This window comes from Mytilus californianus, unplaced genomic scaffold, assembly GCF_021869535.1.
Source record: "Mytilus californianus isolate M0D057914Y unplaced genomic scaffold, xbMytCali1.0.p SCAF_4, whole genome shotgun sequence".
Lineage (NCBI taxonomy): Eukaryota > Metazoa > Mollusca > Bivalvia > Mytilida > Mytilidae > Mytilus > Mytilus californianus.
This window is the reverse complement of record NW_026262690.1, coordinates 117,599,305-117,612,234: the sequence shown is the minus strand read 5'-3', so window position 1 is coordinate 117,612,234 and position 12,930 is coordinate 117,599,305. Positions and strand designations below refer to the sequence as shown.

The 12,930-nt window shown below is 32.5% G+C and overlaps 1 protein-coding gene across 1 annotated transcript; it reads right to left on the bottom strand.

Moving 5' to 3' along the window:
- Positions 1-5,828: 5,828 nt before the first annotated feature.
- On the bottom strand, positions 5,829-11,930 carry LOC127739245 (NPC intracellular cholesterol transporter 2-like). The gene is made up of 4 exons (XM_052250869.1): positions 11,733-11,930; positions 9,500-9,604; positions 8,148-8,323; positions 5,829-7,740 (listed from the first exon to the last, which is right to left on the bottom strand). The coding sequence occupies exons 1-4, from the start codon at positions 11,818-11,820 to the stop codon at positions 7,654-7,656; spliced, it is 456 nt and encodes a 151-aa protein (XP_052106829.1). The 5' UTR covers positions 11,821-11,930; the 3' UTR covers positions 5,829-7,653.
- Between the last annotated feature and the right edge of the window lie 1,000 nt (positions 11,931-12,930).

Sequence of the window (12,930 nt, the reverse complement as noted above, 5' to 3'; positions counted from 1 at the left end):
TTTTCGTTCCCTATTGTTAATTTTCCCTTTTTGGATGGTAATGTTCCTTTGGCACCATCTTACGGTGTTTATATTTCAAAACTCGTTCGCTATGCCCGTGTCTGTTGTGACGTTTTTGATTTTAACGAACGTAATCTATGTATTACTGGTAAATTATTAAGCCAGGGATTTCGTTACCACAAATTACTTAAAACCTTTACTAAATTCTTCCACAGATATAAAGATTTGGTTTTGAAGTTTGTGTTGTACCTGTAGAAAACTTATTTCAAACGGGATTGCACATCCTCATTTTTACGGCAATATTGTTTACCGTGCCCGGAAATTTAGAAACGATCCTGGTAAACTTATCGATCCTTTAAATAAACTTATTCTAAAAGGTTACCAATTCAACACTGTAATTAGATCATTAAATATTGTTTTTATTGGTACTAATATTGATTTTGTTATCAGTAAATTAAAAGCAAACTAAATATTATTGTTATATACATATACACATTCATTGATCTACAATCTGTCGATACCTGTATCTCTGACTGTTTATGACATCTTTACACTAAATCCGTTGGATGTTGGATGTGTACGGATTGATAATTTAGTCTTAGGTGCATGATTTTTCTTATTAGTTGTTAGTGGCTTTGAACTAGCTGTCAGTAACTGCGAGTACTCTCAGATCTGTACTTAGTGTCTTTTTGTTGTTTGGATGTACAAGTACCCGGCCACGTCCTCTTGTATTTGTAGTATTTGTATTTTTGTCCATCTGATGAGTTAAGCCTCTTTCAACTGATTTTTATAGTTCGTTCTTATGTTGTACTGTTACACCACTGTCCCAGGTTAGGGGAGGGTTGGGATCCCGCTAACATATTTTATAACCCCGCAACATTCTGTATGTATTGTGCCTGTCCCAAGTCAGGAGCCTGTAATTCAGTGGTTGTCGTTTGTTTATGTGTTACATATTTGTTTTTCGTTCATTTTTTGTACATAAATTAGGCCGTTAGTTTCTCGTTTGAATTGTTTTACATTGTCATTTCGGGGCCTTTTATAGCTGACTGTGCGGTATGGGCTTTGCTCATTGTTGAAGGCCGTAATGTGACCTATAGTTGTTAATTTCTGTGTCATTTGGTCTCTTGTGGAGAGTTGTCTCATTGGCAATCATACCACATCTTCATTTTTATAAAAGTAAAAAAAAAACATACAAGACTAACAAAGGCCAGAGGCTCCTGACTTGGGACAGGCCCAAACATGCAGAGGAGTTAAACCAGTTTTGTAAGATCTCAACCCTCCCCCTATACCTCTAGCCAATGCAGAATAAACGAAACACACAGCAATACTCAGTTTAAAAGAAGTTCGAGTCCGATGTCAGAATAGGTAATAAAAGAAAAGCAAAATGACAAGGATACATATAAATTAACAAAGGACTACTATCAGTTACTGACATGCTAGCTCCATACCTCAATTAAACTGATTGAAAGATTATGTCTTCATCATATGAAAATCAAGCAAAATACATCCCATTAGGGGTATCATACCATCATACAATATATGAGAAGAATATAACCTAGGAAAAAACGTGACTGTTTCAATGGACCAAGAATAAAGGGGAGGAGTGGCTGAACACCAAATAATTTTCAAAAAAAATCATTGACCTGCACATCCTGTTAAAATGATATCATCACCAGTATCAGCAAACAGAAACTTTTAAGAAGGTTTCTGACAGATCTGAAAAGTCAAATAATTTTACCCATCAAGAAACATGTAAACTAGGAAAATCTACAAAAAACCTATCCAACTCTCACTATCCCTTTCACACATTTCATATTTGAAAATTAAGTCAACTTTCTCTCCTCAAAGTTAGAACTAAAAAATAAAACAATTCATGCTAAACAAAGTTTTTATTTCATCACTGATTATATTCTATAGTTTTGTTGTGTAATAAAAGTTTCTTGTGCAAATCATATTCCCAAGTCTTTTTGTTTTTGTTTTTTTGAAGTCTCTTGTTATTTTTTGGGTTTTTTTTTTTAGTCTCTTTCACCTGGCACAGCTTGTCCCTGAGTCCATTAGTGTTTGAGTCCATATTCTATCACAGAAAATTAATTTCGGAGTTATATTATGTAACTGAGTATCTCTCTTTTAAAAACTATTTTCTCTGTGTTAAAATCCTTTCTTCATTTTCACCTTTTTTTCCAAAATATCCAGAATCCAAACATATTTACCTACAAATGGAATGAAAAAATTTATCACAAGATTCTTAAATATATAAAAAGGAGAAACAGTTTTTCTGTATTACAATATTTGCTTTTCATAATTGGGTTTAAAATCATTGACAATTTAAGATTGTTTTGCTGCTAAGTGCAGAAAGGTTCCTGAATTATATACAATTTGGTGTCCAACATTGAAGTTCCATTTACAATGCATATTTGGTTTTAAGAATACAAAAATGTTTCAAATGGTAAAACTTTACCATTCTGTGGTTCTTGCATAAAAAACTGAACCATACAGTAAGATCAGGATGTCATTTCAGCCCTATTTGCAAATCTGATTTGATGATGGTATAATATTTTATTTATAAATTATTCATGAAGAAAAAAATCACTAAAATTGTCTCCCTTGAAATAATAATTTTCTGCATAACATTTCCCCCCTTTCCTCAGTATGATTATTTTTATTTATTTAGTATGTCTTCAAAATGATGAGTCATTAATGAAAAAATACGCTCCCTAACCAATGAGTCATATTTAAGAGTGCTGATGATCTTTTGTTGTCCCCCATATGTTCTATTTGCAATAGTTGTCCCCCTTCTTGTAAGAATAATACATTAAGAAGAAAAATCCCAGTGGTTATTTTTGGTTAGAAATAACTAGTATAGTTTTAAAATATAGCAGTAGATCACAAAATAATTCAATACTGTTATGTGTCAACTAGTTACTATACTATATATAAAAATATTAATTTTCGCGAACCATTTAGGTCACAGAAATTCCAAAATATCTCATCAGTAAGGAGAGTTGTACAAATAATGTGAATACACAGAAACCCAATCCAATTTATCTTTTACTAAAAGTATTCATCATTTTCTGTTTTGTGTCTACTAACAACATTCCATCTTTCTATAATTTCGATTAAAATATGCCAAAACCTGCAGTAAAAATAGATGTATGCCCCAAATAAACATTCCCCGATTGGTTGAACTACTGTGGCCTCGATGTTAAGCAATGCAAGCCTCGATGTAAAGCACATGCAAAAATTTCAGTTAATATGTTGAACTTTGACCCCTAGATTCAACCAATTCACAAACAGATTTTCTTGCGCTCAAATGTAATTCTAAGTGAACTTGTGCATTCTTGTTCTAAGTTTCTGTATGCCCCATTGAACTTTGTCAATGTAAATTTCCTATATGGCTTATCATTGACTAGAACTGGTGCACTGCTATCAAAAATTGTGTGGAATGGGTATTCTTATCCCTTTAATTGTCTCCAGTTGTGTCTCCTGGCATTCAGAAATTCAGCTCTGACCTTATCATGATTCAGATAGCATGGTTAGTTGTTTTGCATTGAAACTTGAATAGTATAGTGTCAGATCTTCAATTGTACAGATGATACAGGACATTTCAATCTGTTGAGTCTATTCATATAATTAGCTGAATTGGTCAGTACCTGCTTTTCCCATTAGTTTACATGGCATCTCAGTCAAGTGGAAATGTCTGGCTTGCTTTACTGATCACGAATGGAGATTTTACTAGTAACACTTAAATTTAATATTATGGATGATCCAGGTTAATGAGATTAAGGTCAGAAGAACTGTGCCAGCAAGCATGTTAACTTTACAATTATTCCATTCACCAAATTGCTTATTGTATCTGAGAAACAGATGCACTAAAACTGAAACTGGACATTCCTCAATGTCATGAAAATAAGATCAGGGTCATATGAACCTTACCAGTCAGAAATGGATATAATTCCATATGCCAAAGTATAGTTGGCCTATTGCTTTTAGTATCTGAGATATGGACTTAACTACCAATACTTAACCTTGGTCACTGTTCTATGAAATGAGGTCAAGGTCAAGTGAACACTGTCTGACAGACATTTAGTCATTGCAAGGAATCCACATACCAAATAAAGTTATCAAATTTTTCATAAGTTAGAAATTCATGTGATGAGAAAACTAAAGTTTTTTTAATTCAGTCACTGAACAATGAAAATGAGGTCAAAGACAATGGACATATGACAGACGGAAACTTCATATCATAAGGCACTTGTATAGAAGGTATAAAGTATCCAGGTCTTCTTCCTTCTGAAATAGAACACTTTATACAAATAGTTTATGTAGTAGCCACCAGATCAGCATCCCTACTTCTCATTTGCAGATGACACAATAAATAAAATGCTCCATAGGGCGCAGCTTGATAAGACCAGAGAGTTCAAACCCTGAACAGTTGGGGCAAGTATGGACACAACATTCAAGCTTGATACAGCTCTGAATTTGGATTGTGATTAAATAATTTTCTGACACAGAAATGAATGTGGTCTAAGAACTTAGAAAACTGAAATTGGACATATACCTATTATGGTCCATTTTCCAAAATCTAAATACATGGTTTATAATAGATTCAGCATATCAAAGAACCCCAAGAATTCAATTTTTGATGAAATCAATAAAAGTGAAATTTTGGACCCTTTGGACATGAATGTGGACCAATTTGATAATAAGGCACCAAAATCCAAAATCTAAATACACCGTTAGACTCAGCATATCAAAGAACCCCATATATTCAATTTTTGTTGAAATCAAACAAAGTTTAATTTTGGACCCTGATTTGGACTAACTTGAAAACTGGGCCTAAGAATAAAAAATCTAAATACATGTTAAGATTCAGCATATCAAAGAACCCCAAGAATTCAATTTTTGATGAAATCAATAAAAGTGAAATTTTGGACCCTTTGGACATGAATGTGGACCAATTTGATAATAAGGCACCAAAATCCAAAATCTAAATACACAGTTAGACTCAGCATATCAAAGAACCCCATATATTCAATTTTTGTTGAAATCAAACAAAGTTTAATTTTGGACCCTGATTTGGACTAACTTGAAAACTGGGCCTAAGAATAAAAAATCTAAATACATGTTCAGATTCAGCTTATCAAAGAACCACAAATTTTCAATTTTTGTCAAAATCAAACAAAGTTTCATTTTGGACCCTTTAGACCAATTTGAAAATGGGGCCTAAAAATTATAAATCTAAATACACAGTTAGATTCTGCATATCAAAGAACCCCAATAATTCAATTTTTGATGAATTCAAACAAAGTTTAATTTTGGAGTCTTGACCTCAATGTGGACTAATTCAAATCTGGGCCCAAAATCAAAAATCTAAATACATGGTTAGATTCAGCGTATTAAAGAACCCCAAGAATTCAAGACTTTGAAGTAAACCCCATTGAAATTGGTCAAGGAATAAACAATTAATGCAAAGTATTGTTTTTGGCCCCACTTCCTTAACACTTAGGGCCATAACCCCCAAAATCAATCCCAAACCTTTATTTTTTGGTACAGAACCTTGTGGTACAATTTCATTGAGATCCATTGACTTACATATAAGTTATTGTCTGGAAACCAATTGTCTTTGGATGACGAAGACATTGCCATACCATCTTACCTGTGGTGATATTTGCAAAGCATGGTCTATTTTTTCTGCATCTTTAACATGACCTGGACAAAGGACTAAGAAGTTGGTTTACAAAAACAAACTGAATCATTTCAACACAGACCAAGCATTGCAGTAGACATTCAGTAAAAAAATGTCCTATATATCAAAACAGAAAAATAAATAGAAAGACTTTTTTTTATTGAAAATAGACATATAAAATATTCATTGTATATAAAGGTGAAGTGACAATATAAAAGCAAGAATGATATTCTCTTATTTTTAAGATTACAATAGCTATAACAGATCATTAATCATATTTCAAAGAGATTTCTTCCTAACAATAAAAGATCATAAACTACAATGTCATTGGAAAATAAAAAAAAAACCCAAAAATGTGAATAGAACATCTTTTGAAAATGATGTGTAGCAAATCCAAATAGTGATATAATTGAGACAGGTCTGTAGGCTTAATCTTGAATTCAAGCATTTAAAAAAATAAGTATTTTTTTATGTAAAATTTACATACTACAATGTGTGATTTACCAGAGGAGGGGAAAGGGCATTAAAAGTTCTCTGTCAATTTAAACAACACAAGAATAATCACATAGATATAAGAAGATGTGGTATGAGTGCCAATGAGACAACTCTCCATCCAAGTCACAATGTGTAAAAGTAAACCATTATAGGTCAAAGTACATAGTTTCATTATACAATTATGACTTTGCTTTTATACATTCATATTATGCATCATAAAAAATAATCCCACTTCAGCAGTGTGTTAACAAGTGCTTAGTTAACAAGCACTTACAGTACGGACTTTGAGTAAACGTTGCTGGGTCTGATGTTATTTAAAGCTATAAGAAATTAGTAGACCAACAAAATAACACTTTTTTACCACTCAATTTCCACACAATTCAGGCATATTCGCAAAAGCACTCTAAATACAGATCAAGAAAAAACCTGAACACAATTATTTTAAATCAATACACTATAAAAATTGATTAAAGATCAAATATTTGTAATTTGTACACTCATACATATGGAAGAGCATCAATGACCAACCCATTCATCTCAAAACTGACTTACAAAAATAACAACAGACACATGTAAACAAAGATGTACAAGTAACATGTCTATACATGATTTTGTTTTAGTTTTCAGGAATAAAAAAAAATCATTGTGTTTATTTTATAACTGAAATATGCACAGTTGCCTTCATATTTTAAATTAAATGTGAGCTATATTTTTAGACTTAAATATTAGTGAATCTTGGTCTACAGACAATTTGGAAATATAACTTTCTATGACTTTTTTCACTTTCCTTTTTATTGAGGCAAGCAGACATATTCTTATCTTGAAAAGGAAAGTCTTTATTCAAATAAGGCAAGGAAACATTTGCTAGAAGAAAATATGATATTTCATTTTCAAAATTTCATTATTGCATCTAAAAACTTGATATAATAATCGATTAGGAATTGTCTGAAGTAAAATGTTACATTGGTTCATCCTTTTGAACATATATACGTAACAACAATATCGTAATCGTGACAAACATTAATAAAACAAATACCAATATATGAGACTCTGTCATCAAAGCAGTGTAAAACAGTACACACAATGATTAGTTCATACATCACTGTTGGTGTGGAATTTTCACAACACACATCAATTGTGAATGTGAGTGATATCACTCTGTGTAATATATAACAGAGTGCTATCACCTTCAATCACCAGCAATCACCCTGTTTCATAGTGATTCACTCAACACCGGCAACAGTGATTTAAACTGAATCTCTTCATGTGTACTGTACCAGAGTGGTAATTACCTTTAATGTTAACATTAAAATATTTTTCAACTATTGTAAGGGTTGTTAATAACCCGAACCTTCATTTTTTTTCTTCGGAACTCACTTTTTGGATCTATTGTTATCAAATTTGGGGGAGATTTTTCTCAGTTTATTTTTGGAAAAGAGGTCCTTGTTTGGATTGTTTGTGCTTTTTGGTATCTAATTAGATATTTCACATGGAACTTCAACACATAGAATGTCTTTGTTATTCTCATCCAAAAGCTCCCATCGTACCACAAGTTGCAACTGAAATATATATAATGAATAATCATGTAAAGTAAGAATAAGTAACAACTTCCTGTGTGGTTTTTTCTACTTAGATATATAAAATAAACAAAATAATCATGTAAAGTATATACAAGTAACAATTTCCTGTGGAAGTTTTTTTAAAAAGATAGAAAGATTAAACACACCACCACCCTTTTTAACTACTGTAAATTCAGAAATTATTGCGTGTATTTATTATCACAATTTTTGAAGAATGGACAAAATGTGAGTTTTTTTTTTGTCATATTAGGACACATGGAGAACAAATACTGATATAAAAAGTTGAAATGAAAATTATTTCATTTTTGCGAAACCTATAGTAAAAATTTTCGCAATAATAAAAACATCATAAAATCAGAAATTACGATAATAGTAAAATAACTTACATCTGGGTAACTGCTTTTAACGGGAATGGTATTATTGTAAACGTAATTCTTTCCCTTTGTCAAAGGACAGGTTAGTCCACTATGATGACATCCATCCACATTTGGGGGTGTAAATGGAACTGGTATGTAACTAATTACACCATGTACATCAGCTGTTATCTTTGTATATGCCTCTCCTGTAAACATATTTGATATATATTGAACTTCATGGCATCAACTTTGACTTTTGTATAAGCATTAACTGGAAATATCATGATAATCTTCATCTACCTTTATGTTTTTTGGTTTTTTTTTAATCAAAAGGATTGCTGAGCATTTTTAATGTTTAAAATTTAACTAAAGATATAGTGAAAAATATCTTTCTGCTAGAAATATAGTGGTGGAATTTGTTTTTCTAATGATTTAAAACAATAGTTAGGTAAACTCATTTGCAAAAAAAATGTCTTTTTTTCTGCGATATTTCACCAGACATGGTTCCCTTTTTCATCACATTACAAAAGTTAAATCAGAAGCAAAAACAGTTTTACGCCATAATGATTGATAGATTGTTGCTTGTTTGCACATCAAGTGGCAATTTGTTTCATGCATATTCAGGGGGAGAACAAATTTACATGTTATATTATAAAGTAGGCTCTGTAAGGGGGATGACCAAGACGAAGGGCGGAAAATTGATTTGATTGCCACTGGAAAATAAGGGTTCGTTGGATAAGGACAAATTTTACCTTGCAACAGGCCAATTGCAGACCCCTCAAACTGTTTTTAGGATCTCTGCATGAAATTTACAAATAAATATGTGGTAGTAACATGTATGGCAAATATTTCTCTCAGTTTTAAACATGTTTAAATTTTATCCCAATATTTGCCCTATGTGAATTATCATTCCATTAGTTTATATTATCCTGTTTTATTATCCAAGAAAATATGTGTAATGTAGATTCATTGCTATACATGAGATTCCAATTTTCATAGAATTCATGGGTATTTCAATGTACTTGTAAACCAAAAATTCACTGTTCAACAAATTTTCTATATACCGTAATAGGCTTGTATTCAGACTTTGGTAAACTATGAAATTGGATATCAACCAACGTACAATTTTCCTCAATCCACAAAAATAAACGAATCCACATTACAAAATGTACATTTATACCAGGGTTCTCACTAGGAATTTTTCATGGTGAGTCCTGGGACTCATCACTTTTAGAAATGGTGAGTACCAATAGATTTGGATGAGTCTAGGATTCAAGTAATTTTTTGTGTCTTAATATGATGTACGGGTAATATGATGAAATTAAACTAAAACGATGCTTGTTGGATTGGTAGTTTAATACTATTTATCTTTTAGATTATACCTGCAGTAAATGATATCGACAAGGCAGCATTTGATCCCTTCTTCAGCTTACAAGGTGGTGCATCACATCCTGGAATAACTACATTGGTTACTTTAGATGATGCACCTGAAATAAAACAAACATATTTTGGTAAAGACAACAAAAATGCTTGTTTCCTGATTTCAGGCATGAAGTAAAATCTGGATGGGTTGTCATTCAATTGTGTATTCTTTAACTTTTTAAATTAAGCCATTTTTCTCCATTTTTTATAAATTTTGCCTTTTATTCATTTTATATTTTAGCACCCCATTATTCTCTATTCTTTATTATTTTACACATTTTTCTCTACTCTTTATTTTTTTTTTGCCATTTTTCTGTAGTATTAGTCCATTATTCTCTATTCTTTTATAAATGCCTTACAGACCCTCTTAAAGGATTGGGTAAGTAGGTAAAATAATTGTATAGATCATATAGGGAAATGCTCATTATTTTAGAAGTGTTTATAACCAAAAATGTCTGAACTGTACAAATGTTTAACCAAAAATGCCAATAACGTGTGTTAGAGTAAGTATGAAAATTTAGGGTAGGTAGACAGGAAACACAACTACATTTTTTGGCCTGGTACTGTAGGTCTTCTTCCAGTAAGCGCCCACCATCAACTGGTTGACTATCCTGCCACATTTTTGGAGTGTGCGCATGAAAACAATTTTGAAATTCAAAAACTGGGTGAAATTTATATACATGTGCATATAAAAACATGTCATTTTATTTAATGACAGAGCTGAGCCTTGAAAGATTCAGAACTCGGGGCAGAGACCTTACAGTTGGGCAAGGTGTTCCACTCTAGATCTGATTGTTCTAGGGTAGAACGACTCCTTCCAGACTGTTGTTATGCATAATGGTATTCTGAATGCTTTTTCGTTGTTATTTCTGGAAGAGCATTCATTTGGTATCAGCTTATTTGATGTATCAATTTTCACATAGTTGTTATTAAGCTTATACATCATTTACAATCGGCTCCGTTTTCTCCGATCTTGTAGGGTAGGCAGGAAACACAAATATTTTTTTTGGCCTGATAGGTAGGCAGGAAACACAACTATATTTTTTGCCTAACTATCCAAATCTGTTACTTTAGATTTAAAATAGGTACAAAGAATTAATGTCTGAAAAAGGGGGTTACATTTTTTACTTTTGTAGGTTGAACTTGATGCAAATACATAGGCGGATCCAGGGGCCCCCCCCTACCGTGGGAAAAATTTTGTTGATTATATAGGGAATCACTGAAGCATGACTGGAGCGGTCAGTCAGCGGGACCCCCTTAAGAAAATTTCATGAGTTCACGCGTTCCAAGTCTGCAAAATTATACTGAGAAATGGTATCGGGTCCGTTCGCGCCCAATACACGTTCGCACCCTACAAGTTCGCACCCCACACGTTCGCCCCCTGGGTCCGTTCGCACCCTTTTTTTTTATTCAAAAACCCGATGAATTATAAGATGTTTTTTAAGATGTTTATCTCAAAATAAAGAAAAATTCGGCAATTTTTGAATTTTTTAAATGAAATATTGTTTTAAATTGATTTGATGATTAATTATTTATGATTACTGTTAATTATATATGGTGTTTACACAGCTAAACTTGATGTAAATTCTGCATGTAGTTATATCAGCATGTATTTAACTTGGTATGAGTAAAAACAATTAAGATTCAAAATGTTATTGTTGTTGAGTTTAAAGCGGTTTGGTATCTTAACATTTAAATAATATTCAACACAAAAAACCTTTTTTTAGAAAGTCACTTTATTTTGAAACAATGAAAAAAAAAATACAGCAATACACAAAACACGATTAAAAAGATATTCAACACAAAAAACGTCACTTTATTTTGCATGTTTTGAAACAATGAAAAAAAACTTATTTATAGCAATACAATAACCAAAACACGATTAAAAAATTATTCAACACAAATATCGTTTTTAGAGAGTCACTTCATTTTAAAACAATGAAAAAAAAAAATATTTATAGCAATACACTAACCAAAATACGATTGAAAAATTATTTAAGACAAAATCAATAAAAAGGGTGCGAACGTGTAGGGTGCGAACGGACCCGGGGTGCGAACGTGAAAGGGGGCGAACGTGAATGGGCGCGAACGGACCCGGATTCCTGAGAAATGAAGAAACAAACATGCATGTTGTCTATTGTTGAATCATGGAAATTATAGAGATCAAAACGTATAGAAATTAATTAAACTCACTTTTACAAGTATGGAATGGTGTTTTGCCTGAGCTGAAATCTACAGACATACACACAACCAGGATAACAGCAGCTATAAATTTGTCCATTCTTTTCTGCGGCTCCACCTTATGCTTATAGTAAAAATTATTTCCTTCTTGACAACTTGTGACACACTTTTAACTCACGTGATAGTCGTACGATTTTCTCAAGAATGGTTAGCAGGTCGGTTCGTACCTTTTACAACTCGTACCGCCGTAGGTAAGCTCGTACCTTTCCAAACTCGTACCACAGTAAACTCATACCACTGTAAAACTGGTTCCAACTTATAAATGGGTCTAATATAACAACATGTCATGTATTAATTAGAATAAAGGTTAGTTAATTAAACTAAAATGTAGATACTATTCAAATTCTTGCTTAATCTTTTTTGAAAAAATAGACAAAGGGGAACGAAAAATCGTCTCTTTTGTTCTAACTTTTACAAATATCTTATTATAGGGAAGGATAAATCATACTTAAAAAAAAGAGAATTTTAGAATAGGGAAGATAAACAATTTGTCTTTCAAATTGAATTAGACTTATCACCAGGTTTGTAAACTTACCAGTGGCGGATCCAGAACTTTTATAAGAGGGGGGGGGGGGGGGCACTGACTGCCATAAGAGGGGGCCCGCTACAATCATGATTCAGTGATTCCCTATATAATCAGCCAAATTTTTCCCACAAAAGGTGGGAGGCCCGGCCCCTCAGGCCCCCAGGATCCGCCTATGCTTACACGAGCAACACGACGGGTGCCACATGTAGAGCAGGATCTGCTAACCCTTCCGGAGCACTTGAAATCATCCCCGTTTTTTGTGGTCGTTTTTTTATCATGACATTATCCCTTCGTTTTCGACTTAAATGACTTTGACTTCCCCTTTGATATATCATGCCTCTCGTTTTGTAGAGGTTTTCCCGCGTGTGAAATTGAAATATATGAATATAGGAAAGGACAACTATTACTGTTAACTAGTATATTATAACTATTTAAAGTAACTTCCCTTGTGTAAATTTTTGTAGTGTAATTACAAAATTCTTGAAAAGCAAATGTGTCGTCAACGTAACGATACAAGTGTTATTAAATTTATCAATTTAAAAATGGAATTGAAACGGATCTCTACTGACTGAGTTTGGCCACGGTTCACTAAGTTATAATACAGCACAAATCTGGTAAAAAGAG

Bases quoted from the DNA above. Each gene is read 5' to 3' on its own strand.
- LOC127739245 (XM_052250869.1), bottom strand. From the start codon at position 11,820: ATGGACAAATTTATAGCTGCTGTTATCCTGGTTGTGTGTATGTCTGTA. The intron at 9,605-11,732 runs GTGAGTTTAATT...GTTTTATTTCAG, and splicing joins ACCATTCCATACTTGTAAAA to GTGCATCATCTAAAGTAACC. The intron at 8,324-9,499 runs GTATAATCTAAA...ATATGTTTACAG, and splicing joins GTCGATATCATTTACTGCAG to GAGAGGCATATACAAAGATA.